The sequence below is a fragment of the Leuciscus leuciscus genome, assembly GCF_965113295.1.
Source record: "Leuciscus leuciscus genome assembly, chromosome: 2".
In the NCBI taxonomy this organism is placed as follows: Eukaryota; Metazoa; Chordata; class Actinopteri; order Cypriniformes; family Leuciscidae; genus Leuciscus; species Leuciscus leuciscus.
This window is the reverse complement of record NC_138726.1, coordinates 9746064-9767910: the sequence shown is the minus strand read 5'-3', so window position 1 is coordinate 9767910 and position 21847 is coordinate 9746064. Positions and strand designations below refer to the sequence as shown.

Here is a 21847-nt window from a genome sequence, read left to right as displayed (position 1 = left end):
AGACATTTTATAGTAAAATTATTAGAGTCAAAATTATGATCATAATTTTGACTTTGCATGTCATAATTTCGACTTTTTAAGACATAATTACAATTTTAATGCCATAATTATGACTTTTAAATTTCAACTTTTCATCTCATAATTATGACTTAGTGTCTTAAAAGTCACTTTAAAGTCATAATTATGACTTTTATATTTTATATTAATTTTATATGTCATAATTATATCTTTAAAAAGCATGATTTTAGGCAACTCCCCAAGTGAACTCGTGGTCAATCCTCAAAGACGAGCAGAAGTCCACAAACTGTGATCAAGGAATGGAAAGTCACCTTCAGTAGCCTACATTTGGCTATTATATTTAATATTTGAAACAAATTCATTAAATATCTTACCTTTACACTTAAGACACATTGGATGCTATATTCTAACTATAAGAGGTCATTTACAATGATTGTTTAGAGCATTTAAAAAAAGAAAAAAAAGAAAAAAAAAAGAACTTTCTTAAAAAATGAACTTTATTCTTAAGTTATAGCATTTGAAGAAAATAGCAATTAAGAATAATTTTATTCGTTATAAATGTTTGCATATGTATTATTATTATTGTATAAATGTATATATAAAATAATTGTATAATAATAACATCAACATTCTTCTTCACACTCCATCCCGGTAGGAGGCGGTAATGCGTCAAAAGCTTTTTGCTAATCGCCATAAAATACTATAGAAGAAGTAACGAAGGATGCTGCACACGAACTAGAGGAATTTGGGTGATGTTCCTGGCGCGAAATCTTTAAGTTTATATCCTCCATCAAAATACCTCGTTACACGTGAATATTATCATACATATTAGCCTGGTGAACGACAGAACAAATCTAAACCTCAAGATAAACATGTCAGTGAGGAAGCGATGAGTTTCTGTTAGTTTCTGTATCAGAGGTTTCTGGCTACGCAGTAACGTGTGACGAAAACGAACATGACCGAGGCCGGAGCGGATAGAGACCGGGGGGAAAAGACCTCGAAATCGGTTTGTGTTTATGACTGTCGCCCGGACAGCAGCGCAGCGCCGGAGAGGACGCTAGACGTCGCGAACATCGATTACAATGGCTTTCTTCAGGCTCTGAGACAGGTAAAACAGATGCTCTGTTTACAAGGGTAAATTACCCGCTCGCTGTACCATGACATCTGTCATACATCTTGTTAACAGGTACATTTAGCAGTGACTGGGTTTTCTTTTCATTTTAGGAGTTTTCACTGTCGACAAACGAGACTTTCGTTATTAGCACGACGGACCGAAAAGAGATTGACGAGGAACTTTACAGTAAGAGCTCTGAAAGCTATCATTTTATTGGTTGCATTTTTAAAATGTATATATTTTTGCGTGTCAAAACGGTAAATAGTATTGTATTTACATATGTTAACATTAAGAGCTTTCGACGTTTTTAAATAAATATTATGTTTATTTATTTTCATTTTCGTATAATTTTTATTTTATTTCAAAACTGTAAAACAGTAAAGAAAATATCTGATGTAAGTCAACAAAATATTTGAAGTTTTTAAGTTAATTGAAAGTTTTTCATTTTGTTTAGTTTTTCAGTGTAGTTTTGTTTTAAAACATGTAAAAGTAAATAAAGTGTTTTTTATTTACATATGTAATTTTTTTATGTTCATTTTGTTTTAAATATACAGTATATTTTTCAAAGATGTATTACAAAAATGAAAATGTTTTTTAAATGTATATTTAAAATTATTATTGACGTATGTTAAATTAGTTGTTTCACATTAAAAAAAATAGTTGTTTTTTAAAAATGACTTTCTTATGTACTGATATGGATTTGTTTGTGTTTTGATGTAACAGAGAAGCTGGTTGATGGGCAAACCTTGCAACTGTTGAAATCTGTGAATCAGGAGCTGCCTATGGCGATTCAAGAGCGGATTGAGTTTCTGCCGCACTACCATACTCTAGTGCAATGTGGCATGTATGAGTACTACGCTAGTGAAGGACAGAAAGCGTTGCGTAAGTTTGCACATTCACCTCTGCCATGCCTGGCATACATATACACATATACATCCTCATAGTCATATCATCCTATCGTTAGTGTGTGAGATCGCTGAAACACAATATTATCGTGCAGTGTGTGTGGGGGGCTTTTTTACTTTTCTGCTATCCTTAATTTACTTTTTTATTTATTAATATATTTGATTATTTATTTGCTTTTATTATCACAGGAAATGACACACAAAATGTGAATAATTTCCATCAATTTGCGAACTAAAAAGATAAAGTTGATGATAAAGAAAAATGTCATGTCACAATATTGGAAACATTTCAGTTTTAAACCATGAAGCGAGCCAGTGGATATCACACAAGCAATGTGCAAATCTATGTAAGAGTTATGCCGGTAAAGAAGTCTCAAACCACAGTAAATTATTCATTACAGAAAGTAAAAGTAAAAAATGACTAAGTGTTCGGCTGCTCATGCCACATTAACAGCGCATATTCTCTCAGAGACGACGAGAGATGAATCGACTTAAAGGGATACTCCACCGAAAAATGAAAATTCTGTCATCATATACTCACCCTCATGTTGTTTCAAACCTGTATGAATTTCTTTCTTCTGCTGAACAGAAAGGAAGATATCTAGAAGAATGTGAGTAACCAGACAGTTTTAGATACCATTGACTTCCATAGTAGGAAAAAAATATACTATGGAAGTCAATGAGACCAGAAACTGTCTGGTTACTGACATTCTTCTAAATATCTTCCTTTATCTTCCTTTCTGTTCAGCAAGAGAAAGAAATTCATACAGGTTTGAAACAACATGAGGGTGAGTAAATGATGACAGAATTTTCATTTTAAAGTGAACTATACCTTTAAACATACGCTGATAACGGTAGGCTATATAATTGTCTTAATTAATTTTGTTAAAATTTCTCTTGTGGCCCTTACGTACTGAAAAAATTAGAAGAGAAGTATATTGTGTTAAACAAGTTGTTTTTAAAGGTCAGTGTTTGAAATAAAGCTTGCTTATAACCTTGGAGCTGAAATGCTCGACCCCCACATAGACTTTAATTTAAATGAGGGCTGCTGAAGAGTACAAGAATTAGAGTGAAGAAACCGAGTTGGAGTATAAGGAATAGCTAGGTTACAGAGATATGTCAAAATGTTTTAAAATCGATAGATGCCTTTATGGGAATATATTGCAGTTTCTTAATGGATCTATCAGGAAGACCAGAGTGAAGTGCATTGCAATAATCAAGCCTTGACATAATAAAGGCATGAACAAGCCTTCCCACCATGGGCAAGGCGAGAGAAGGTCTTAAGTCTGGCAATATTTCCAGTTTTTCAGATTATTTTAACATGGGCATTTAATGTCAACTGTGCATCAAAAATAATGCCTAGATTGCGCACTTGAAACAATGGAGATTTGTTTTCCCCCAAACTGGAAACTGTCATGGAGATTGGATTTAAACCAAACACAACACCAGAGATGCCTATCCACCCACGCATCCTTTTAAGGAGGATGGCATGACATACAGTCAAACAAATCTAAAATTCTGCAAGCACCCGTATCAGGTCAGATAAGGTGAGAAGGTCATTCGGACAAGAGCGGTTCTGTGTCCTGATCTAAATCCAGACTGAAATTGTTCTAAAAGATTATTTGTGGACCGATATTTCTGTAACTGACCAACCACAGTCTGTTCGAAGACCTTTGGCAGAAGAGGTAGATTCGCTTTAGGCCTATAGTTGCGTAAGTATCAGCATCACACCCAGGCTTTTTAGGAACTGGTGTGATTGGCGCTGTCTTAAGGGTCAATGGATCCTGCCCAGTCATTAGAGAATTAATTATGATTACAGTAATAGAAGCTAATCTATCTAAGCTTTTATTATCCTTGCAGAGCGTGTATGCGGTGATTTCCTATGAAATTATGGCACGACAAATGAATTCTAATATTCATTTTGATAATAATAGCAGCTTAATAATAATAATTGAATACATTAATAGGGATGTCCCGATACCACTTTTTCACTTCCGATACGATACCGATGCCGCAGCTTTGGCTATTTGCCGATACCGATATCAATCCGATATTTTTATTTTATTCTTGAACTAATACTACTAATAATAAAATATATGGAAGCACTTTGCTCAATTAGCCACATAAAAACATCTCACTCAAATGGAGAACAAATACTTCTCCAGTATATAGTCCACAACAACAGTTGATAATGAAAGACTGCCACCCTTTATTCAAAAGACCTGGAGATATGTTTGGTAACCTGAATGAATTTAAAATTAATTTGCTATATTTTAGATCAATATATTTGTTTCCTTAAAATTTTAATTAACTTTAGCTTTATTCTCATCTGAATTATAAATCATTTATTTCTGTATAAAATACTACTTTTAAAAACACATTTGATTTTCTTTTTTAATCAATGTAGAATGTGTAAATTAAAAATAAACAGATTAGTCTGTTTTAGGACAAGGAATGAAAACCAATGCAATATGATGAATGTCCAAAAGATGAGATAATTTTTGCTTTTAAACAGCGTGTGTCTGTGTGTGTGTCTGTGTCTGTGTGTGTGTGTGTGTGTGTGTGTGTGATATTTTGGTTGGGTGGCAGTTACAGTTTGACAAAACCACAATGTTGTGTTTTACACAAATATAAGTAGGCTAAACACTTTTGGCAGTTTTAACGATGTCCTGTTTGAAAATGACGGAGTATGTTTTTATGTTTCCACTGTTCGATCGCGCCCGTGCCTCTCTCTCTCTGACACATACACACACACTCCAGCATTGCAATCTTGACATCGCAGCCTGTTCATTTTGCTGCATTCACACCAAACGCGAATAGAGCGTCTATCATGTCTAGTTCGATGATTGAACAGTTTGAATCCATTCGTGCGTCCAAAGCGAATAGGACGCGCTGCGCGCGTATAATGATAAAGCGAGCATTTGAAGCGATATAGACGCGGGGCTGGGTAGATGACAAATAAGGGTGAAACAGCATTTTTTAAAACAAAGTTCTAAATTGCTTAAGAATTGTATGAATTTGTAAAGTACAAATACTGTTGTTTTTGAAACTGTTAGAGGTTAGCAGATTTTTTTTCTCATTATGTAATTTATTAAGCTTTTCTCACAGCTCCAGGCAAAATATGTCCTGCGGTGTGACGACATTACTATAAAATTCAAATATTGAAATATTATTAATTTCAAATACAAATCAGGTATGTTTTATGTTTAACAAGTACTCTTAAAGAATGATCATTAAAATTCTGCATATATTTTTTTTTCACAGCTGTTTTTCGATTATATTCTTTGCTTGTGCCATCTTTTACCACTCACTCCAGTGGAAATATTATTTAAAATGAGAAAAAATATTTGAAAATGTTTATTATTTTTTTATATAGTTATATTATGCAATGTTTTCAAATGCATATAATTATTTAAGCTAGTTAACATAGTAAAAGTCGTTTAATTGTGTTTGAAGTGATGTCACACCACAGGACATCCCGTCACACCACAGGACAAAATGAGACACTGCATGAACATTTATGGTGAAATTTATTGAATACTTTTGTAACAAACAAATTCATTTGCATCTCTATTTGAACATTAATGAAAATCCACCATATCAGTACAATCTTATTGCTTAGTGTATGAATTTGAACTAAAAACATAGTGAACAAGACATACTGAATAATTAACATTTTGGAGGTGTCAGATCAGACCCAGTCATAAAGACCATTCATTTCTATTTTTAACTTAAAAGACTAAACAAATATCTTGTTTCTCAGGGGAAAGTCATTAAAATCATGCTAAAATAATTAAAAGCATGTTAAAATCATCAATTCAGCTCTTTGAACAAAGATTCCAGTGAACAAGAGAAATCTGACTTCATCATTTCCCTGTACCTCCTTGTCCTTTCTTTACTCATGCCTAAAAACTGACAAATCACTTTAAAAACAATGATCAGTGACTGTTAACATACACATACAACAAACAAATGAAGACAGATATATATATTTATGCTTAATATATGTATAATATAGGTATATTATGTATAATGAAGACAGATATATATTTATGTTTAATATATGTATAATATAGGTATATTATATATAATATTTACAATATTTGTTTAATATATATATAGAGACAGAGATATATTTATATTTATGTTTAATATTGCAAACATAACAGACGAGAATCTAGCTAGACATCTGATTTAATTATGTCACACTACAGGACGGGCTGTCACACCACAGGACTTTTTCACCTTTGCAGCCATTTTGAGTAATTGCTATACAAGACTGACCTTGGGCATTACAGTAACTGAATAAGTTCATTGTTTTAAACCTGAATATGATTCTTTTTTTAAAATATTTAAATTTTTTCTCGAACTAGATCAGTCTAGATCAGTCACACCACAGGACTATCAAAAATGGACACGTTCATGGTCTGACAGAAATGATAAAATATATCAAATTAATAAGAGATTAACACTCACATTTTAACCTCCTTAGCACATCCAAACATCTGGGGGACTTCCTGGTAGGGGGCTTGACTAAAGGACCCCTATGGCTGTCCATGTAACTGCCAGTACAAAAATCTAATATCCTATGTCACACTGCAGGACAGCATTTGTGTTTCAAAACTAAATGTACTGTAAATATTATTTTAGTACTTTTTAGCATTTTGAAAACTTAAGTTAAGTAAGTAAATGCATACAAAAAAATGCCAAGGCATTTATTAGCTGCTCCAAGCATACCTGCTTTATTTTACTAATATTTACATTTGATGAGTCATCAATGTTACAGTCACACCGCAGGACATTTTGCTATTCACCTTGAAATATGAACAACACCAAATAAATTTTACGTCCCAAAATCATAATATTTAAATAAAATGATGTTCTATGCCCCACTGGCATGTGTTGTTTTAATAGAGAAATGCAGTTCAATAAACATTTACACTTGATTACAGAAAAAACATGCGTCACGTCATCTGCCCGGCTACAGATTAGGTGTCCCTAAAGAACCCGCATGTCTATGCGCGTATCTAACAGTAACGTTAGTTCCGTATTACATTAATTAATGTGCACGCAAGTTTTATTTATTTTTATACCGTGTATTCTCTGTGCAAATCCATGCACCGAACTTACGTTCAGTACGAATACATGTACCGTTCCACCCCTAATAGGGATGGGACGATTACCGGTTTCACTATAAACCACGATAAAATGTACTGACGGTTAGTATTATCGTTTAAAATGTAATTATCATTAAATCCGTGTTTGATTATCGCGATTTTAATAACTCACTGTAAATCCTGTCCAGCCAGCAACAGGCTGGCGCAGGCGCAGCGTGCAATGTTGTTGTTTTTGCATTGGAGAAGGAATGGCGGAAGGCAGATTAATAATGTTTTGAATCTTATATGATCACAGAAATATGATCAAACTCTGTAAATAATAAATCAACTCTGATTTAATTTTCAATCCAATCGAAAACGGAGACACAAGACGGCAAGTTGTATTTGAATGAAACGAGAGAGCGCGTGCGTGATGTGCGCTGTGTTATAATGCGTTGTTATTTACGACGGTCATTTTAACCCTCTGAGGTCTGAGCTGTTTTCTGGCTCTGGAGGTGTTCTGACATGCTCTGACATTTGTGTTTTTTTTCTGTTACTAGTGACATTTTCATGGCTAAAGTCTAATTACACTGTATTCAGCACAAACTCTGCTACAATAATATATCAGCAGCATGTATGTAAAAGTTTGTAGTTTTGAGATAATGACATTTATGCGTGGTTTGTGAAAATACAAAAAAAAATTGTCACTGAAATAAGGCCATGAAACCCATACTGATTATTTCTTCACAAGACTTTTGAAAATTGTATGACGTAGCCTAGAATATTTGCTCCAAAACTATGTGAAAATCACCCTGACTGCTCATTCAGATAAGACAATATATTGATTTAAAATTTCTAAGACGTGTTTTGTGTGACAAAGCCATATTCGAAGAGGCGTGATCATCTCATGAATATGTAAGCTTTTAACACCTGAGAAAGACAAAGACACTCCCCTAACTGCCCTATTAGGAGCGATCAGGCCCTGTCATTCAGAGCAACCTTGCACAAAGAATGAGGAGATTTAAAAAAGAATGGCTTTTAGATTGTTTGGATTTATTTACAACACAACATAATCCAAAAATACACAACAAATGACAAAAGAGCACATTGAAAACAATGATCCAAAGACAGAGACCTTTGTGCCATTCCTAAAAACATTGTACATACCATTTCCAAGGTGTTTGATTTTCACTTTACCATGTTCATGTACAGAGACTCATGTGAATGTTGAAGTCAGCAGGACTCAGTTGCATCTGGTCCCTGAAAGAAAAGAAAAAAGTGAACATACTGGTATCAAGAGAAACTAGGCCTGCACGATTTTGGGAATACATTTTAGATTTTTCTGGTTAAAATTGCTTTTTAAAATTCACAGAATACACACACACACACACACACACACACACACACACACACACACACACACACACACACACACAAATGTTTCCAACAATATATAATATAAAGAACACCATATTTGTTGTGCCTTGTAGGCATAAGCTATGTGCAGTACTGCATAAAATAATTTTATTTTACAAAGCAGCCTATAAATCTTCCAAAAGATTTCAGTAACAATGCTAGAGAAAAATATATTGATTATCTTATGTTACTTCAAATGTTTCCATTCGTTATGATGATATGAAATGAGATAATAGTAAAAACATAAAGCCTAATGTTTGGTGCATTTTTCCTTTCAAACGCAATCGCGCTCCAAAATATGATACATTCAAACCCACAGCGCGCTCCAAAATATTAAACATTATGGTTATACATATCTATGTTTGAGCAGATATCCACAAACAGTATTTAACAGTAAACACGGGTCTAAATAGTATAATATTCACCATATATCTAGCAACAGTTCAACTGCAATGTGAAGTTTATGCAACAATACCATAAACTAATAAGTAAGAATTTCTTACCTTACATCTTTCTTGTCTTCAAATCGCGTTCTTCTTCTTCTGATGTAAATCCAATGTAAGCTCACAGCGCGTCTTCCAAACTCGACGAAAAGCAGAGACTTGTGAAGTTTTTTGGTGTTTTGTGTTTGAGGTAACGAGGGCGTTCGCGTCCCATGTGGAGATTTGCATGTGAATCTCTTTTGCGCGAGTGGGCGTGGCCGAATTAAAAGTAATTAGCAAGCGTTTGAGATACTGGACATCCTGTTGGTTTTATACAAATTACTTAAACAGAGAATATTTGTTTTCAGTTTGAATCCGATCATTTAAAAGTACACACTTAAATGTGTATAAAGGTATATGGCTCATAAATGTGTGAGAAGTATTCGCTGAGTTTTGTTTGTTTATAGACGTGCTCAAGAAAAAAAAGTTCACCGCGACGGAGAGGCAGAACGCACACCCTATTTATTTTCTTTATTTTACAAAAGCACAATGTTTTGATTTGATTGTAAGTGGCAGGGATGGAAATTAACTTTTTTGTCCACCGGCCACTGTGGCTGGTGGATTTCAAAATCTACCAGCCACTCAATGTTTTTACCAGCCACTTTCTTGTTTTTAACCGACAATGTGTAACTGCATGTGAAAATTAATACTACAAGATCTACAATACTTAAGCAGTTTATTTAATCTCAAGTCTCAATGAAATACTGACATTTTCTCTTTCTCTCTTATATATATTTCTCTTTTTTACCTGGATGTGGCATTTGAATGATTCGTGGTCTTTTATGGCTTCCAGTTTTAGGTTTTTAGTCCCAACAATGAAACTAGGGCTGGGCGATATGGACCAAAAGTCATATCCCGATTATTTAGGCTGAATATCGATATACGATATATATCCCGATATTTTTTCCGCAAAGTGAGAGCAAATGTTCAGTCAAAGTCAAAGCCAAATATGACATGTCACAAGTAGTTTTATTGAAACCGGCTATTTCCACACACACAAGTACTGTCCCCCTTTACTTAACATAAATTGTAAGAATATGACTAATAGTAAAGACTAGTACTAATAAATAAACATTAGGCCTATGCTAAAGCTATTAAATAGCAGTCCCAAACTAGTTTTTGTTAATACAATGTTGGTATGAGCCACTAGAGTCATTTAAAAATATTAAAAATAACACAAAGAAAAATAAAGTGGCATTTTTGGGGTTAATATGGAAACGACAGTTGCCATGGTGAATACACAATATTAACAATAACTGTTAATGAACCATGGAAACTGCTCCTGGTGAACAGAATGAAAATCATACCTGCATTACTTTTATTTTGTGTAATTTACAACGTAACGGCGTTGCATGCTCGTAGTTTCTTGTGCACTTTATATGCAGTGAGGCGATACACAGCGCGCGCCGCCACATTTGCGCGTGCAATTGAAGAGTGTGCGCTCCGAGCACAGGATAACGGCTGACGTGACAGGACAAGAAAGTCCGTTTTTCTGAGGTGAAAGACTTTATTTCAGCGTACACTTATGTCCTCTAAAAGTGTCCGCCGTCTGTGTGAAACAGTATATTTTTATTTACCCGCCACGGTGGCCGGTAGGTGAAGCGAGTTTACCCGCCACAACACAAAATCACCCGCATTTGGCTGGTGGCGGGTGCTAATTTCCATCCCTGGTAAGTGGACACATACAAAAGTAGAAATATCACAGATTCTTTTTTTATATTTCTTTTTTCTGTATAACCATAAATGACGGAGTAATTTAAGTTTATTGTACTACAATGTGAAGAAAATCCAGCAAAACGCGGGGGCGCGTTTTCCGACCTCAGAGGGTTAAGGAAGGAAATGCCACAGAATATAATCTTGCTTAAAAAAAAAGTGCATAGAGCTGCTCGTTTTATTGGTTGTTTGTTGATTGTCAAATATAAAACGTGTTGAAATGTTTTCAGTGTGAGCATCATTTCTTTTTGAACACTTTCATCTCGTTTTAACAAAACTGTGATAATATTGATAATCACGATTATTTTGGTCACTATTATCGTGATATGAAATTTTCATACCGTCCCATCCCATACCGATGCTGTGGATCGGATCGGGACATCCCTATACATTAATTGGAAATGCCAAATCCTCTCGATATTGCCTATAGCTGATGCTTTTGATGATATCTCTGGCTATCGTCAATACACAATATTATTGTCTATATCGGCATGACCCCAATGTACACGGTGCCAGTTTAATGTGTGCTGTGTTTCTCTTTTTGTTGTGTTGCAGCCTATGCTTTTGCTGAGCTCATTGATAACGCGCTGTCAGCCACAGGAAAAAACACGGGAATCAGGAGAATTGAAATCAGATTGGTGAGAATTCAACACTGACCCTCACTCTTTATTACAAACCCTAGTGAACTGTCTCAGTGTCAGTTGCATACGTTATAAAGGTGTGACTGGAAGTCATTCATTTTCAGTCATTTTCATTTTCAGTCAGACATTTCTGAAAAAAACTAAACAAATCAAACACACCCGTAACCAACAGAAACACACCCTTCCCTTCATTTTTCCGCTCCCAAAATAATGAACAAAATGCAACACAGGCAACAACTAAAGCTGCCGCATCAGACAGCTCGCTCAAGTATTGATGAATCCGCTGTTATTCAACAACAACAGCATATCTTGGTTCTGTGAAACTAGCAAAACCAATGTTACTCGCATATCGAACAGAAACAAAGCAACCTCGGCATCCATTTTCAGACCTTACTGCTCTTAATAATATCTTATTAATATTTATTTATTTTTTGGGTGTAACTTTTCTGCCTGTTGTTTAGAAAAACATTATTGAGCTATTTATTTTATAACAGTCATGCTAATGCATTTGCGTGCATTTTCTCTGCAGTACCACATTCAAATATCAGATATTTCACATTTTATTGTTATCTGAGAAAAATAGTATTCAGTTCATTCAGTGAATTATGCAGTAATCTACTTTTTGTTGCACTTATTGCACATTGACCTACTATTAGTTTCCATGATCCAGATGTTTTGTTCTCTGTGTGTTTTTCAGCTTTTCGATGAGTCTCAGGGAGGACCTGCTGTTGTGGTGATGGATAATGGATGTGGAATGACATCTAAACAGCTGAACAACTGGGCTGTTTACCGTCTGTCAAAGTTTATACGAGAAAATGATATGTGAGCTACTCCAAAACTACTCATAATTCTATTCATGCTGGTACTTATAATGTTAAAACAAGGATATTTGCATCCAAAATGCCCTCTTCATATTTGAAATAATATCCAGCTGACCTGTGCTCATTGTATGATGCCTATTATAGGCCGCATTTACACTGCAGGTCTTGATGCTCAATTCCGATTTGTTGACTAAATCCGATTTTTTTGGATTACCAGCTTACATGTTCTTTTAAAAGTGACCCAAATTCGATATCTGCATTTACATTATTCACTTGGCTAATCAACCAAAGATAGACGTACTTACCTGGAAAAGCTTAGGCCGTATAGGAAGTAAAAATTACGCAATGGACGCATACGAAATGATAATACAAGCTTTTGCTTTCCACACCATCTTTAAAGGTCAGCAAAATATTGGTCTCTTAAGGCGGTGAAAACATAGGAGAGCCCTTGTTGCAGCCTGGGCTAATGAAGCAATGATCACTGGTGTAACCGCTATGGTTTGTGTCCATCTGAATTGATGTCATTCGCCACCATTGGTTATCCGATCTGTCCACTTACATGGCAGACGCAAATGCGTGTATCCTATTCAGATCAGATTTATTTCCCCATATGAATTAAGGCCTGAAACCAATCTGAGAATATCGGAATCCATGTGCTTTTTTTCCTGCTTACACGTTCATGGGTCATATATCCTATCTATGCCACATTGGAGGAAAAAATCGGAATTGGGTCACTTGAGCCATGTAATGTAAATGCGGACATAGATTCAAATACTAATTGTCTTATAAAGCTTGCCTTGATAACCATCAGCTTTTTTTCTCTTTGTTGTGGACATAGCGAAAAACCTGATTATGTGCGACCAAGTCCAGTTCCACGCAGTCTGAACAGTGACATCTCATATTTTGGAGTCGGAGGCAAACAGGCTGTGTTTTACATCGGCCAGTCTGTCAGAGTATGTTTGCATGCATTTTTTCAACAAGTATCATACTTGCAAATTAATACAGTAGATTTGTTACATCCCATTTCAATAAAGCAGAACAGATATGTCCATTAAGGAATGGCAAATTAAAGACTTTTGTTAAAATGATCCATAAACCAGGTTGGATTAAGCGGTCTGATCCACATATATGTGTCATGTTTTCAAGTTTTGTTCAGCTCAAGCCCACTGACTGTCCACGCTTGAGGTTTGCATTATCGTGAATGCTTCAGTTAAAATCAACCAGGCAAAGTTACAGTGAAAAATACGAGTTTTATTTTGCAGTGTAGATGCAAAGTTTTATAAATTGTTTGTGAGAGTTTGCATGGACTGTCAGTAAGCTCACGCTGAACTTGAACAAACCATGGGGTGTTTAAAACAGGTAGTGATTTTGCAAATGGATGGTTAATTGTTTTTTTTTATAGTTTACATGGTTTATTTAAGGAATAGTTGACCTCATTATTTATTCACCCTCATGTTAGTCTCTAGTCTAAACACTTATGCATCTCTTACTTTACATACATTTTTTTTTCCACATTGCCTCCTATGGCTGTCAACCTCCAAAAAGGGGAGAAACACCAAAAAAGGGCACTATAAGAGTTGCATAGTAGTTTTAAGTAGACTCGTCATTGATTTCCAGGCCTTCGGAAACCATACAATGGCTTTGTGGCAGAGGTAAAGATTTTGAGTTAAATGTACATTTTTTTTTATGAAATATTCTTGTAATGTGTGTTTCAGATGATCAGTAAACCTGCAGGCTCTCCAGACGTTCATGAATTTGTCATGTCTAAAGACGACTTTGAGCGCAAGGAGTTAAAAAAGGAAGATATTTACTCTGGCTTCATTAGAAACAGGAAGGTGAGGGAAATACAAGTCATCTCATGTCATTGTTGGCTCCTGGATTTTGTTTTTAAATGTATGTGTGTGTGTGTGTGTGTGTGTGTGTGTGTTTTGTTTTGTTTTGCAGCCTGGGGATTGCTCGCATGTGAATGTCAGCAATGAGCAGTTTCTGCAGTCTATTGTGATTGAAGAAGATGGAAGGGAGAGTTTCACTGCAGTTGTCATCACTGGAATCCTTCCAGAACACGTCACCTACCTCAAACAGTATTTCACTCTGTGGACCAGAGAGTTAGCGTACGTCCCAAAAACACATACACAAACTCCTCCTTTAGGGGGCATTTAAACCATATCATTAGCAATTAAAAACGTTAAACTTTTTATCCGTTCTGGCCATTCATTTACATGAGAGTGGTGTTTCGGGGGCCTGAAAACACAAGTTTTTAAAAATGACTCTCTTGGAATCTGCAAACAAATATCTGTTACGAGCCAATTATTTTTAATGAATTAGTCTCAAACTCATTCAGTTGTGTGCAAAAAACTAACGACTACTATATTAATAATAATAGTACATAGTTGATGTGTCCTTAAGAACTGTGAGATGTGCATCAGTTCTGTATTAAAAGTGATGCACACATAACAGTATGCACTACTCAGTCGTCTGCAGATGGCAATACATGGTGCTTCTATAGCTAGCATTTATTTTTATTTATTTGGTAACACTTTACAACAAGGTCCAATTAGTTAACATTAGTTAATGCATTAATTAACGTTATCTAGCAATGAGCAATGCATTTGTTACAATTTTTATTAATCTTAGTTAAGATTAGTTAATTAAAATACAGCTGTTCATGTTAGTTAAAGATACAACTTTTGATTTTATTAATGTATTAGTAAATGTTGAAATTGAAATAATATTCAATTGAAATTTAATTAATATTAATACAGCATTTTCATTGTTAGTTCATGTAATTTATGTAGTTAACTAATGTCAACAAATGTAACCATTTTGTAAATTAAAAAATTTTTTGTTTGTTGATTTTGTGCTTTGAGATTTCTGTGTCTGTTGTTGTTTGATTAACATTAAAACAGACTGTAGCTGATTTATTAGGCAGCTGTCACTTTAAGAGCTGCACGGATCCAGTATACTGTTTCTCAACTGTTTACGTTCATTTAGGACATACATTTACAAGGATACTTGGCAATATGGCTATTTTGACATTATTTTGTGTGAAAATGTCCTTTTAAGTGCAACAAGATTTGAAAGAGAACTCGAGTCATCTTGCTCTTGAGAAACACATGCAAATGATTAACTTTCGTGACGATGCACAGCACTGGCCTGATTGGGCAAGTGAAAATTCCGTCAACTGTCCCTAGCGTCGTTTATGCGGGCCCCTGGGCTTCAGGCAGTCATTATTGTCGAGCCCTGATAAAAGCTATAATTTATTTTGAAGGCAAGCCATGGGCCATTTAATACTGTTTGTTTTATTTCAGGCATACTTACCATTATTATATACACGGAGCTGATGGAAATGACACGAGATTAAAGAGAAAAACTGACCATTCCTCCAACATTGACATTCAGGTATAGATGCTTATGTATTTCTGGCACCAAATGCATTGATCATTCAGTTTTTGAGTTCCTTTTATGCATCAGAATGACCCTGTTTTGTTTAGTTTTTTCTGAAGCTCTCTCTTTCTGTTTTCTCAGATCAGTTTGTTTGAGCGTTACACTCGAGTTCCCCGTGTTGTGAATCTGAGGGAGGTTGATAATGACATGCAGACTCTGTATGTCAGCTCCAGTGCTTCTACTTTTGAGTTTAAAGCCACCGGCGCTAGAGATTCCTTAGTGGAGGGATTGATCCGATATCACCCGTTCCTCTACGATCAAGAAACATACCCAGTGGATCCATATGCTGCCTCAGCAGGTATTGTAAATCAGTGACATTAATTTAATGTGAAGGGTTAGTTCACCAATTTTTTTATTTCAGTCAATAAATACTCACCCTCAGGTCGTTCCAAACCCGAAAGACCTTTGTTCATCTTCGGACCACAAATTAAGATATTTTTAATGAAATCCTAGAGCTTTCTGATCCCTCCATAGACAATAATTAAATTATCACTTTCAAGGCCCAGAAAGGTACTAAAGACATCGTTAAAATAGTCCATGTTACTCCAGTGGTTCAACCTTAATTTGATTAAATTAATTATATTTTATTATAAATACATTTTATAATAAATTAAATTAAGTAATAAATTATAAACTGTCTATTCCACACTAATGGCAGTGACGAAAGAGATGCTATAATAATAGCTGATTCCAGTTTGACTGCTAAGATAGTGTGCATACCAAGATATTTCTTTCTATATCGGTCTGTGTGGTTGTGTTTTAGGTCCTTCAGAGGATGAAGATGAAGATTGTGTAGTTTTGAATCCCGAAGGCCGTGGCAAACGACCAATCTTTGAGTGCTTTTGGAATGGACGGCTCATTCCCTACACTTCTGTCTCGGAGTAAGTTTTTTTTCTTTCTTTCTTATCCTTTATTCTTAAATTCAATGGTCACATTTTAACTTAAATTTCTGGATTGCTAAATACTTCTTATGGCCGTTTCATAATTTTTGTGTCAGTTTAATCTCTCTTTTTTTTGGCCCATTTTACTTGTAGAAAAACCCCGAATAATTATGCACATCTGACTAAAAGGCATTTTTCACTTTGGTTTGGAATTGGTCAAATGTGCATGGAAAAATATATATAAAATTAAGGATCATGTAATAAAAAAAGATTTGCCATGACAAGAATAAAATTTTTTTTTAATAATATATTCATTCAAATAGAAAAGTTATTTAATATTGCACAATATTACTGTTTTTACTGTGGTTTTGATCAAATAAATGCAGCCTGGGTGAGCATAAGAGATTTATGGATGGAAGGGGCACTTATTGATGGGGCTTTTGGAGTGATTGGGAAATGCTGCTTTATGGTACCGTACATTCACACAGGACATGTTCTTATGTTCAAAAACAGTTAGATGGGGTGGAACAGAGCAGAGCATTTAACTTGAAATGCAAATTCTTTTAACATATAGACCAATAATAAAAAAATTGTGCTAAAGGCAAACAAGAACACGTTCTTTACAGAAATATCTGACATCGAAATGCTAGAAAAAAGCTATCAGAAAGATAACAATATTTTGAACAATTATCCTTTTTTATGTTCAATTTCACCTAACATGAATAACAATTTGTATGTGTGTTAGGTTTGAGTGGTGTAAAAGGCCTAAGAAAGCAGGTGCGGTGCCTTTTGAGTGTTATAACCGGATTTCAGGAGTTCTCTTCGCCAACGACCGATTCCAAGTCAGCACCAACAAACTTACCTTTATGGACCTGGAGCTTCAACTCCGTGACAAAGAGACCATTTTTACCAGAGTGAACAATGGCCAGGTACAGAAACACACTCCTGAACTCTGGAAGACACATGGTTTAACACTGCTTGCATGCACATGATTCAAAGCCCAGTATACACATTCTGATCTGTTTTATCCAGGAGCAGCGAGTGAAGATTGAGAGGGAGTTTACTGTCTGGTTAAAAGAATGTCATGAGCGTTTTGATAAGCAGGTATGTGTCTGCTAGTGTGAGGCCAAGTATGAGAAGTATGCAAAGAAAAAGCAGATGTAACTACTCGATCAGTGCTTTATGTATGGTTCCATTGAACATGCTTAATGTGCTTTTGCATTATAAATATTAAATATTTGGTGAGAAAATCACCCAAATCAAAGGCATTATATTTGTGACAGATGAAATCTTTAAATACAAGACATTTAAAAAAAGTGGTTTTAGAAGTCATGTTATATTGTTTTTTATTGTTGTTATTATCATATGGAACATAAGCCTATGTTCTCAGTAAATACAGATACACATTTTTTTTGAAGCTTCCATAGTTGTAACAAAAATGAATTATATTCACTTACTCCCTTCATGTATTTAATTTAACTTTAGTAATTATAATAATATTCTGTATGAAAATATAAAATTTAAGCCCAAATACAAGGTTTGTGTCACTGTTTTGTTTTGTCCTCACATTTAGATGGCAACAATTGATTGTCTCTTTGTGTGTCTTTGTGTGTGTGTGTGTGTGTGTGTGTGTGTGTGTGTGTGTGTGTGTGTGTGTGTGTGCAGGTGATGTTTCAAGGATTTCAGGGTGTGATGACACGTGAGGATGTCCCGAAACGGCTTCAGTCACCCTGGGCTCAATTCAAAGCCATTAAGTGGGACGGCAAGACTTACAAAAAAGGACAATTAGTGAGATCTAGTGGTTTTTACATTTTCACACAGTCATATACAACACCAGTGTAGGGGAGTGACACTTTTAAAAAGTAATATGTTACAATGTTACATTACTCCCTAAAAAGTAAAGTTATGTCACGTTACTTTTAGGGCTGGGGTGAAAATATTGATTTCTAGAAATCGATTCTCATTTTGATTCTTAAATCCCAAAAATCGATGTGTGAATAAATGTCTTTGGTGATTCCATGTTGTGTGTTAATTTAATTTAAAGTCCCCCTGTGGTGAAAATCACTTTTAAATGTTGTTTATATGTCTATGTGGTGTTTTTAATATGATTTAAGACAAACCATGTGCAAATTCATAAGTCAACACCATTGCTCAGTATTTTCTCCTTAAAACTAGTGAATCAAAGACAGTCTCAAAAATCACAGTTTGAAATTGCTGGTGTTTCTGACATAACAAAATACTTTTTAGCCAACCAATCACGTCTTGATTGGTTGATTTGGGCTTTAGCATATCATTAACTATGTTACGAAGCAGGCGAGTCGCAAAGGTTATCCCGGTATATTATTGATATGAAAAATCAGGTAGGCTACATTTAGCAATATAGCGGGTGAATTATGTATATGATGTATATTTGAGTGTTATGACGAACTATATTCCTTTCTCCACTGACGTTCTGAGTTGTTCAAAGCGTTTCTAAGGATGCTGATTTTTTGAAGGCAGCTGTCTGACTCTGAGATGGAGAACGGGAACATGGCTTGTGTAACATTAGCAATACATTATTAGCTGTTTGATAACATGGTCAAGTCAAAGGCTAATCATATTAATAACCGGTATGTGTCCGACGTTGTAGAAAGCGATAGATAAAACGTCGATAGATACATTTTTTTTTTTTTTTATATGTAACTTTGGTGATCAAAGATGAGTTTTAAGGGATAAAATTATTGACCACAGGGGGACTTAAATTTTTTTGAGGTGTTTCACAAAGCCAGATTGTTCAGCTACTTAAAGCGTTTTGTGTCATTTCTGTTATGTTTATTCGCTATTAAGTAAAAAAGCTGAATGAACACCCTTTAAGAGTCAGGGCTTGTAAGACATCATACTGTTTATAAGTGTGTAGTTACTATCTTTGGTAACACTTTACAATTAGGTTTCATTAGTTAACAACATTAGTTAACTACTTTAGTTAACATGAACTATCAATGAACAACACTTCTACGGCATTTATTAATCTTAATTTCAACTTTTACTGATACATTATTAAAATCAAAAATTGTATTTGTTAACATTAGTTAATGCACTGTGTACTAAAATGAACAAACAATGAAGTACTGTATTTTTATTAACTAACATTAACAAAGATTGATAAAAACTGTAACAAATGTTTTGCTCATTATTACTACATGTTCGTTAATACATGAACTAATGTTAACAAATGAGACCTTATTGTAAAGTGTTACCGCATCTTTAGTAGTATCAGTAAACAATAAATAACATAAAAATATATGTATTATTCAGGCCATTTTTTTTATTTTTTTTATGAATCAGGTTGTATTTCTAGTGTTCTCAAATGTGTTTCTTTCTCATTTTCAGGTGAAATCAGTGAAAACTCAGCCCATCTTCTTTGGCTCTATAGTTCAGTTCTTGCTTCACGGACACGTTGACGGTGATGTGCACGCCACTGGAGGACATGCCCAAATTGCACTGGTGAGGAAGGATATTAATTAATTTATTCACTTTTAGGAAGATTTTGTTCATTCATCCATTCACCCTCATGTCCATCCAAACCTGTATTTCTTTTTTTCCTTGGACCACAAAAGCAGATGTTAGGCAGAATCTCTCATTTGTAAAGGAGAATTGTAACCCCAACATTAACAAAGTGCCATTTATTAATCTTCAGGAGTGAACTGAGTAAAACAGATTTCATAGGCCATCGTTTTGTTTCGTCTGTCCAATGGATGTCTCATCCAGAGCTTCACTTGCTTGGATTGGTCACAGGAACGTCAAGCAATTTGGAGATGGTCTTGTAAATGTTTGACGGTGCTTTGGTAACCTTCATTCTTAGATCCTGCGATCAGCATTTTAATAATAATTTTTGTAGTTAAAGGGATACTTCAGGATTTAGCATTAAGCTTTGTATTAGTAGAAAACCTGTAGTATTTTCGAATTACCATGCTTTCCACCCTCATATCCCCCTGAGACAAGAGATTTATGTATTTTTTGTCTGGAAAAAATCCTCCGATGACGCAAAAATCGTCATTTTGCGTCATCGGAGGATTTTCTGGCCAGAGGCTAAAGACTACAGCCAGTAGAAGGCGTTGTTCCGCATGTTTTCAACCCGCCCATAGAGGGTGGGGGATCTCACTCACAGAATGTACACAGTGTCAGCCGTCTTTCTTTGGAAGCTAAGCTAACATCCTAAAATGGCCTAGACAATATTATTGCAGTTCTTGTCAATTTAGATTTTTGTTTCCGATTCCAAATGAATGTATGACAAAAGAGTTATAGTCGTGACTCGTGACTAAACACTGCAGGACAGAGTTGCTCTCATATGGTGTATACTGTATGCATCCGTTTCTCCAGTTGGACAATTATTCAAAGCTGCACATAGCCAGCAAAGTTTAAACCCTTGTTTTAGCGCAGTGGTTAATTGACAGGTGAGTAGGAGGTCCTTCACTACTGTTCAAACTCATCCGTCCACATGAATGTTTGTACTATGTGTTTTGTACTTGTAAACAAGCTCAGAACATTTTGGATCTTTTGTGGCTTTTTTGCTTTTGTATAAGTCTCTGTGATGTGTTTCTGTAGGAACCGAAGGAGTTGTATGATGAGCAAAGAATCATTCCCATCTTTAAGATCGACAGACAGGCCACAGCAGCAGCCATTAAGGAACACATTGATAATGAGCTCACAAAGTAAGACTCGCCATTTATTCTGTATTTCACCTTAACAGTAAAGAACAATCAAGGAGGATTGTTGAATAAATGATAATAATATTTTTACCATACATTTTAACAAAACATAAACAATTAATTGGACAGGTTTTTACAGAAAAATTACATATAATGCAATGTTAAAAACATTTTTTTTTTAAATTCCACCACATATGGTAAGGTAACAGGAAACGCTTAACACTTGAAAAGCGTGGACACTGTTATTTTTGCGGCTGACCTTTTTGCATATGCATTTGTAGGAGTTTCCCTTTCAGATGCAAAATTCACGAGAGAGTATTTAAATAAATCACACAACATGATTTACTAAGGTTTGCGCTAGTCAATTTACTGGTATTTGCACCATTATTTAACGGCCCAAAAAAGCATGTCTTAACCGATTTTGCGCTTGTCATGCTGCGATAGTTGCTGTCAGAGGAATCGCAGAGAACAGAGAGCGTGTGAGAGAAGGGAGATAATTTCTCCTCTTGTGTTCGTTTATTTGGAATGCTAGAGGAAGACGTTATTTGGACATATCATTCGCCAAGCCACGTTATTTTTAATTTGCTGCGCCTGTGGTGTTTGTAGATCACCCGCATTTTCATCGGCT

At 35.1% G+C, this 21847-nt stretch overlaps 1 protein-coding gene across 1 annotated transcript in view; it reads left to right on the top strand.

Moving 5' to 3' along the window:
- The first annotated feature begins 729 nt into the window (after positions 1-729).
- Positions 730-21847, top strand: part of smchd1 (structural maintenance of chromosomes flexible hinge domain containing 1) — a 69757-nt gene continuing 48639 nt past the window's right edge. The window contains exons 1-16 of the mRNA XM_082161694.1: positions 730-1126; positions 1243-1318; positions 1856-2014; positions 11300-11382; positions 12083-12207; positions 13045-13159; positions 13922-14041; positions 14151-14317; positions 15515-15605; positions 15732-15948; positions 16414-16531; positions 17277-17460; positions 17564-17635; positions 18197-18319; positions 19901-20014; positions 21116-21222. Of these exons, the coding sequence (XP_082017820.1) occupies positions 974-1126; positions 1243-1318; positions 1856-2014; positions 11300-11382; positions 12083-12207; positions 13045-13159; positions 13922-14041; positions 14151-14317; positions 15515-15605; positions 15732-15948; positions 16414-16531; positions 17277-17460; positions 17564-17635; positions 18197-18319; positions 19901-20014; positions 21116-21222 (2024 nt within the window). The 5' untranslated portion in view covers positions 730-973. The remainder of the gene's footprint in view (positions 1127-1242; positions 1319-1855; positions 2015-11299; positions 11383-12082; positions 12208-13044; positions 13160-13921; positions 14042-14150; positions 14318-15514; positions 15606-15731; positions 15949-16413; positions 16532-17276; positions 17461-17563; positions 17636-18196; positions 18320-19900; positions 20015-21115; positions 21223-21847) is intronic.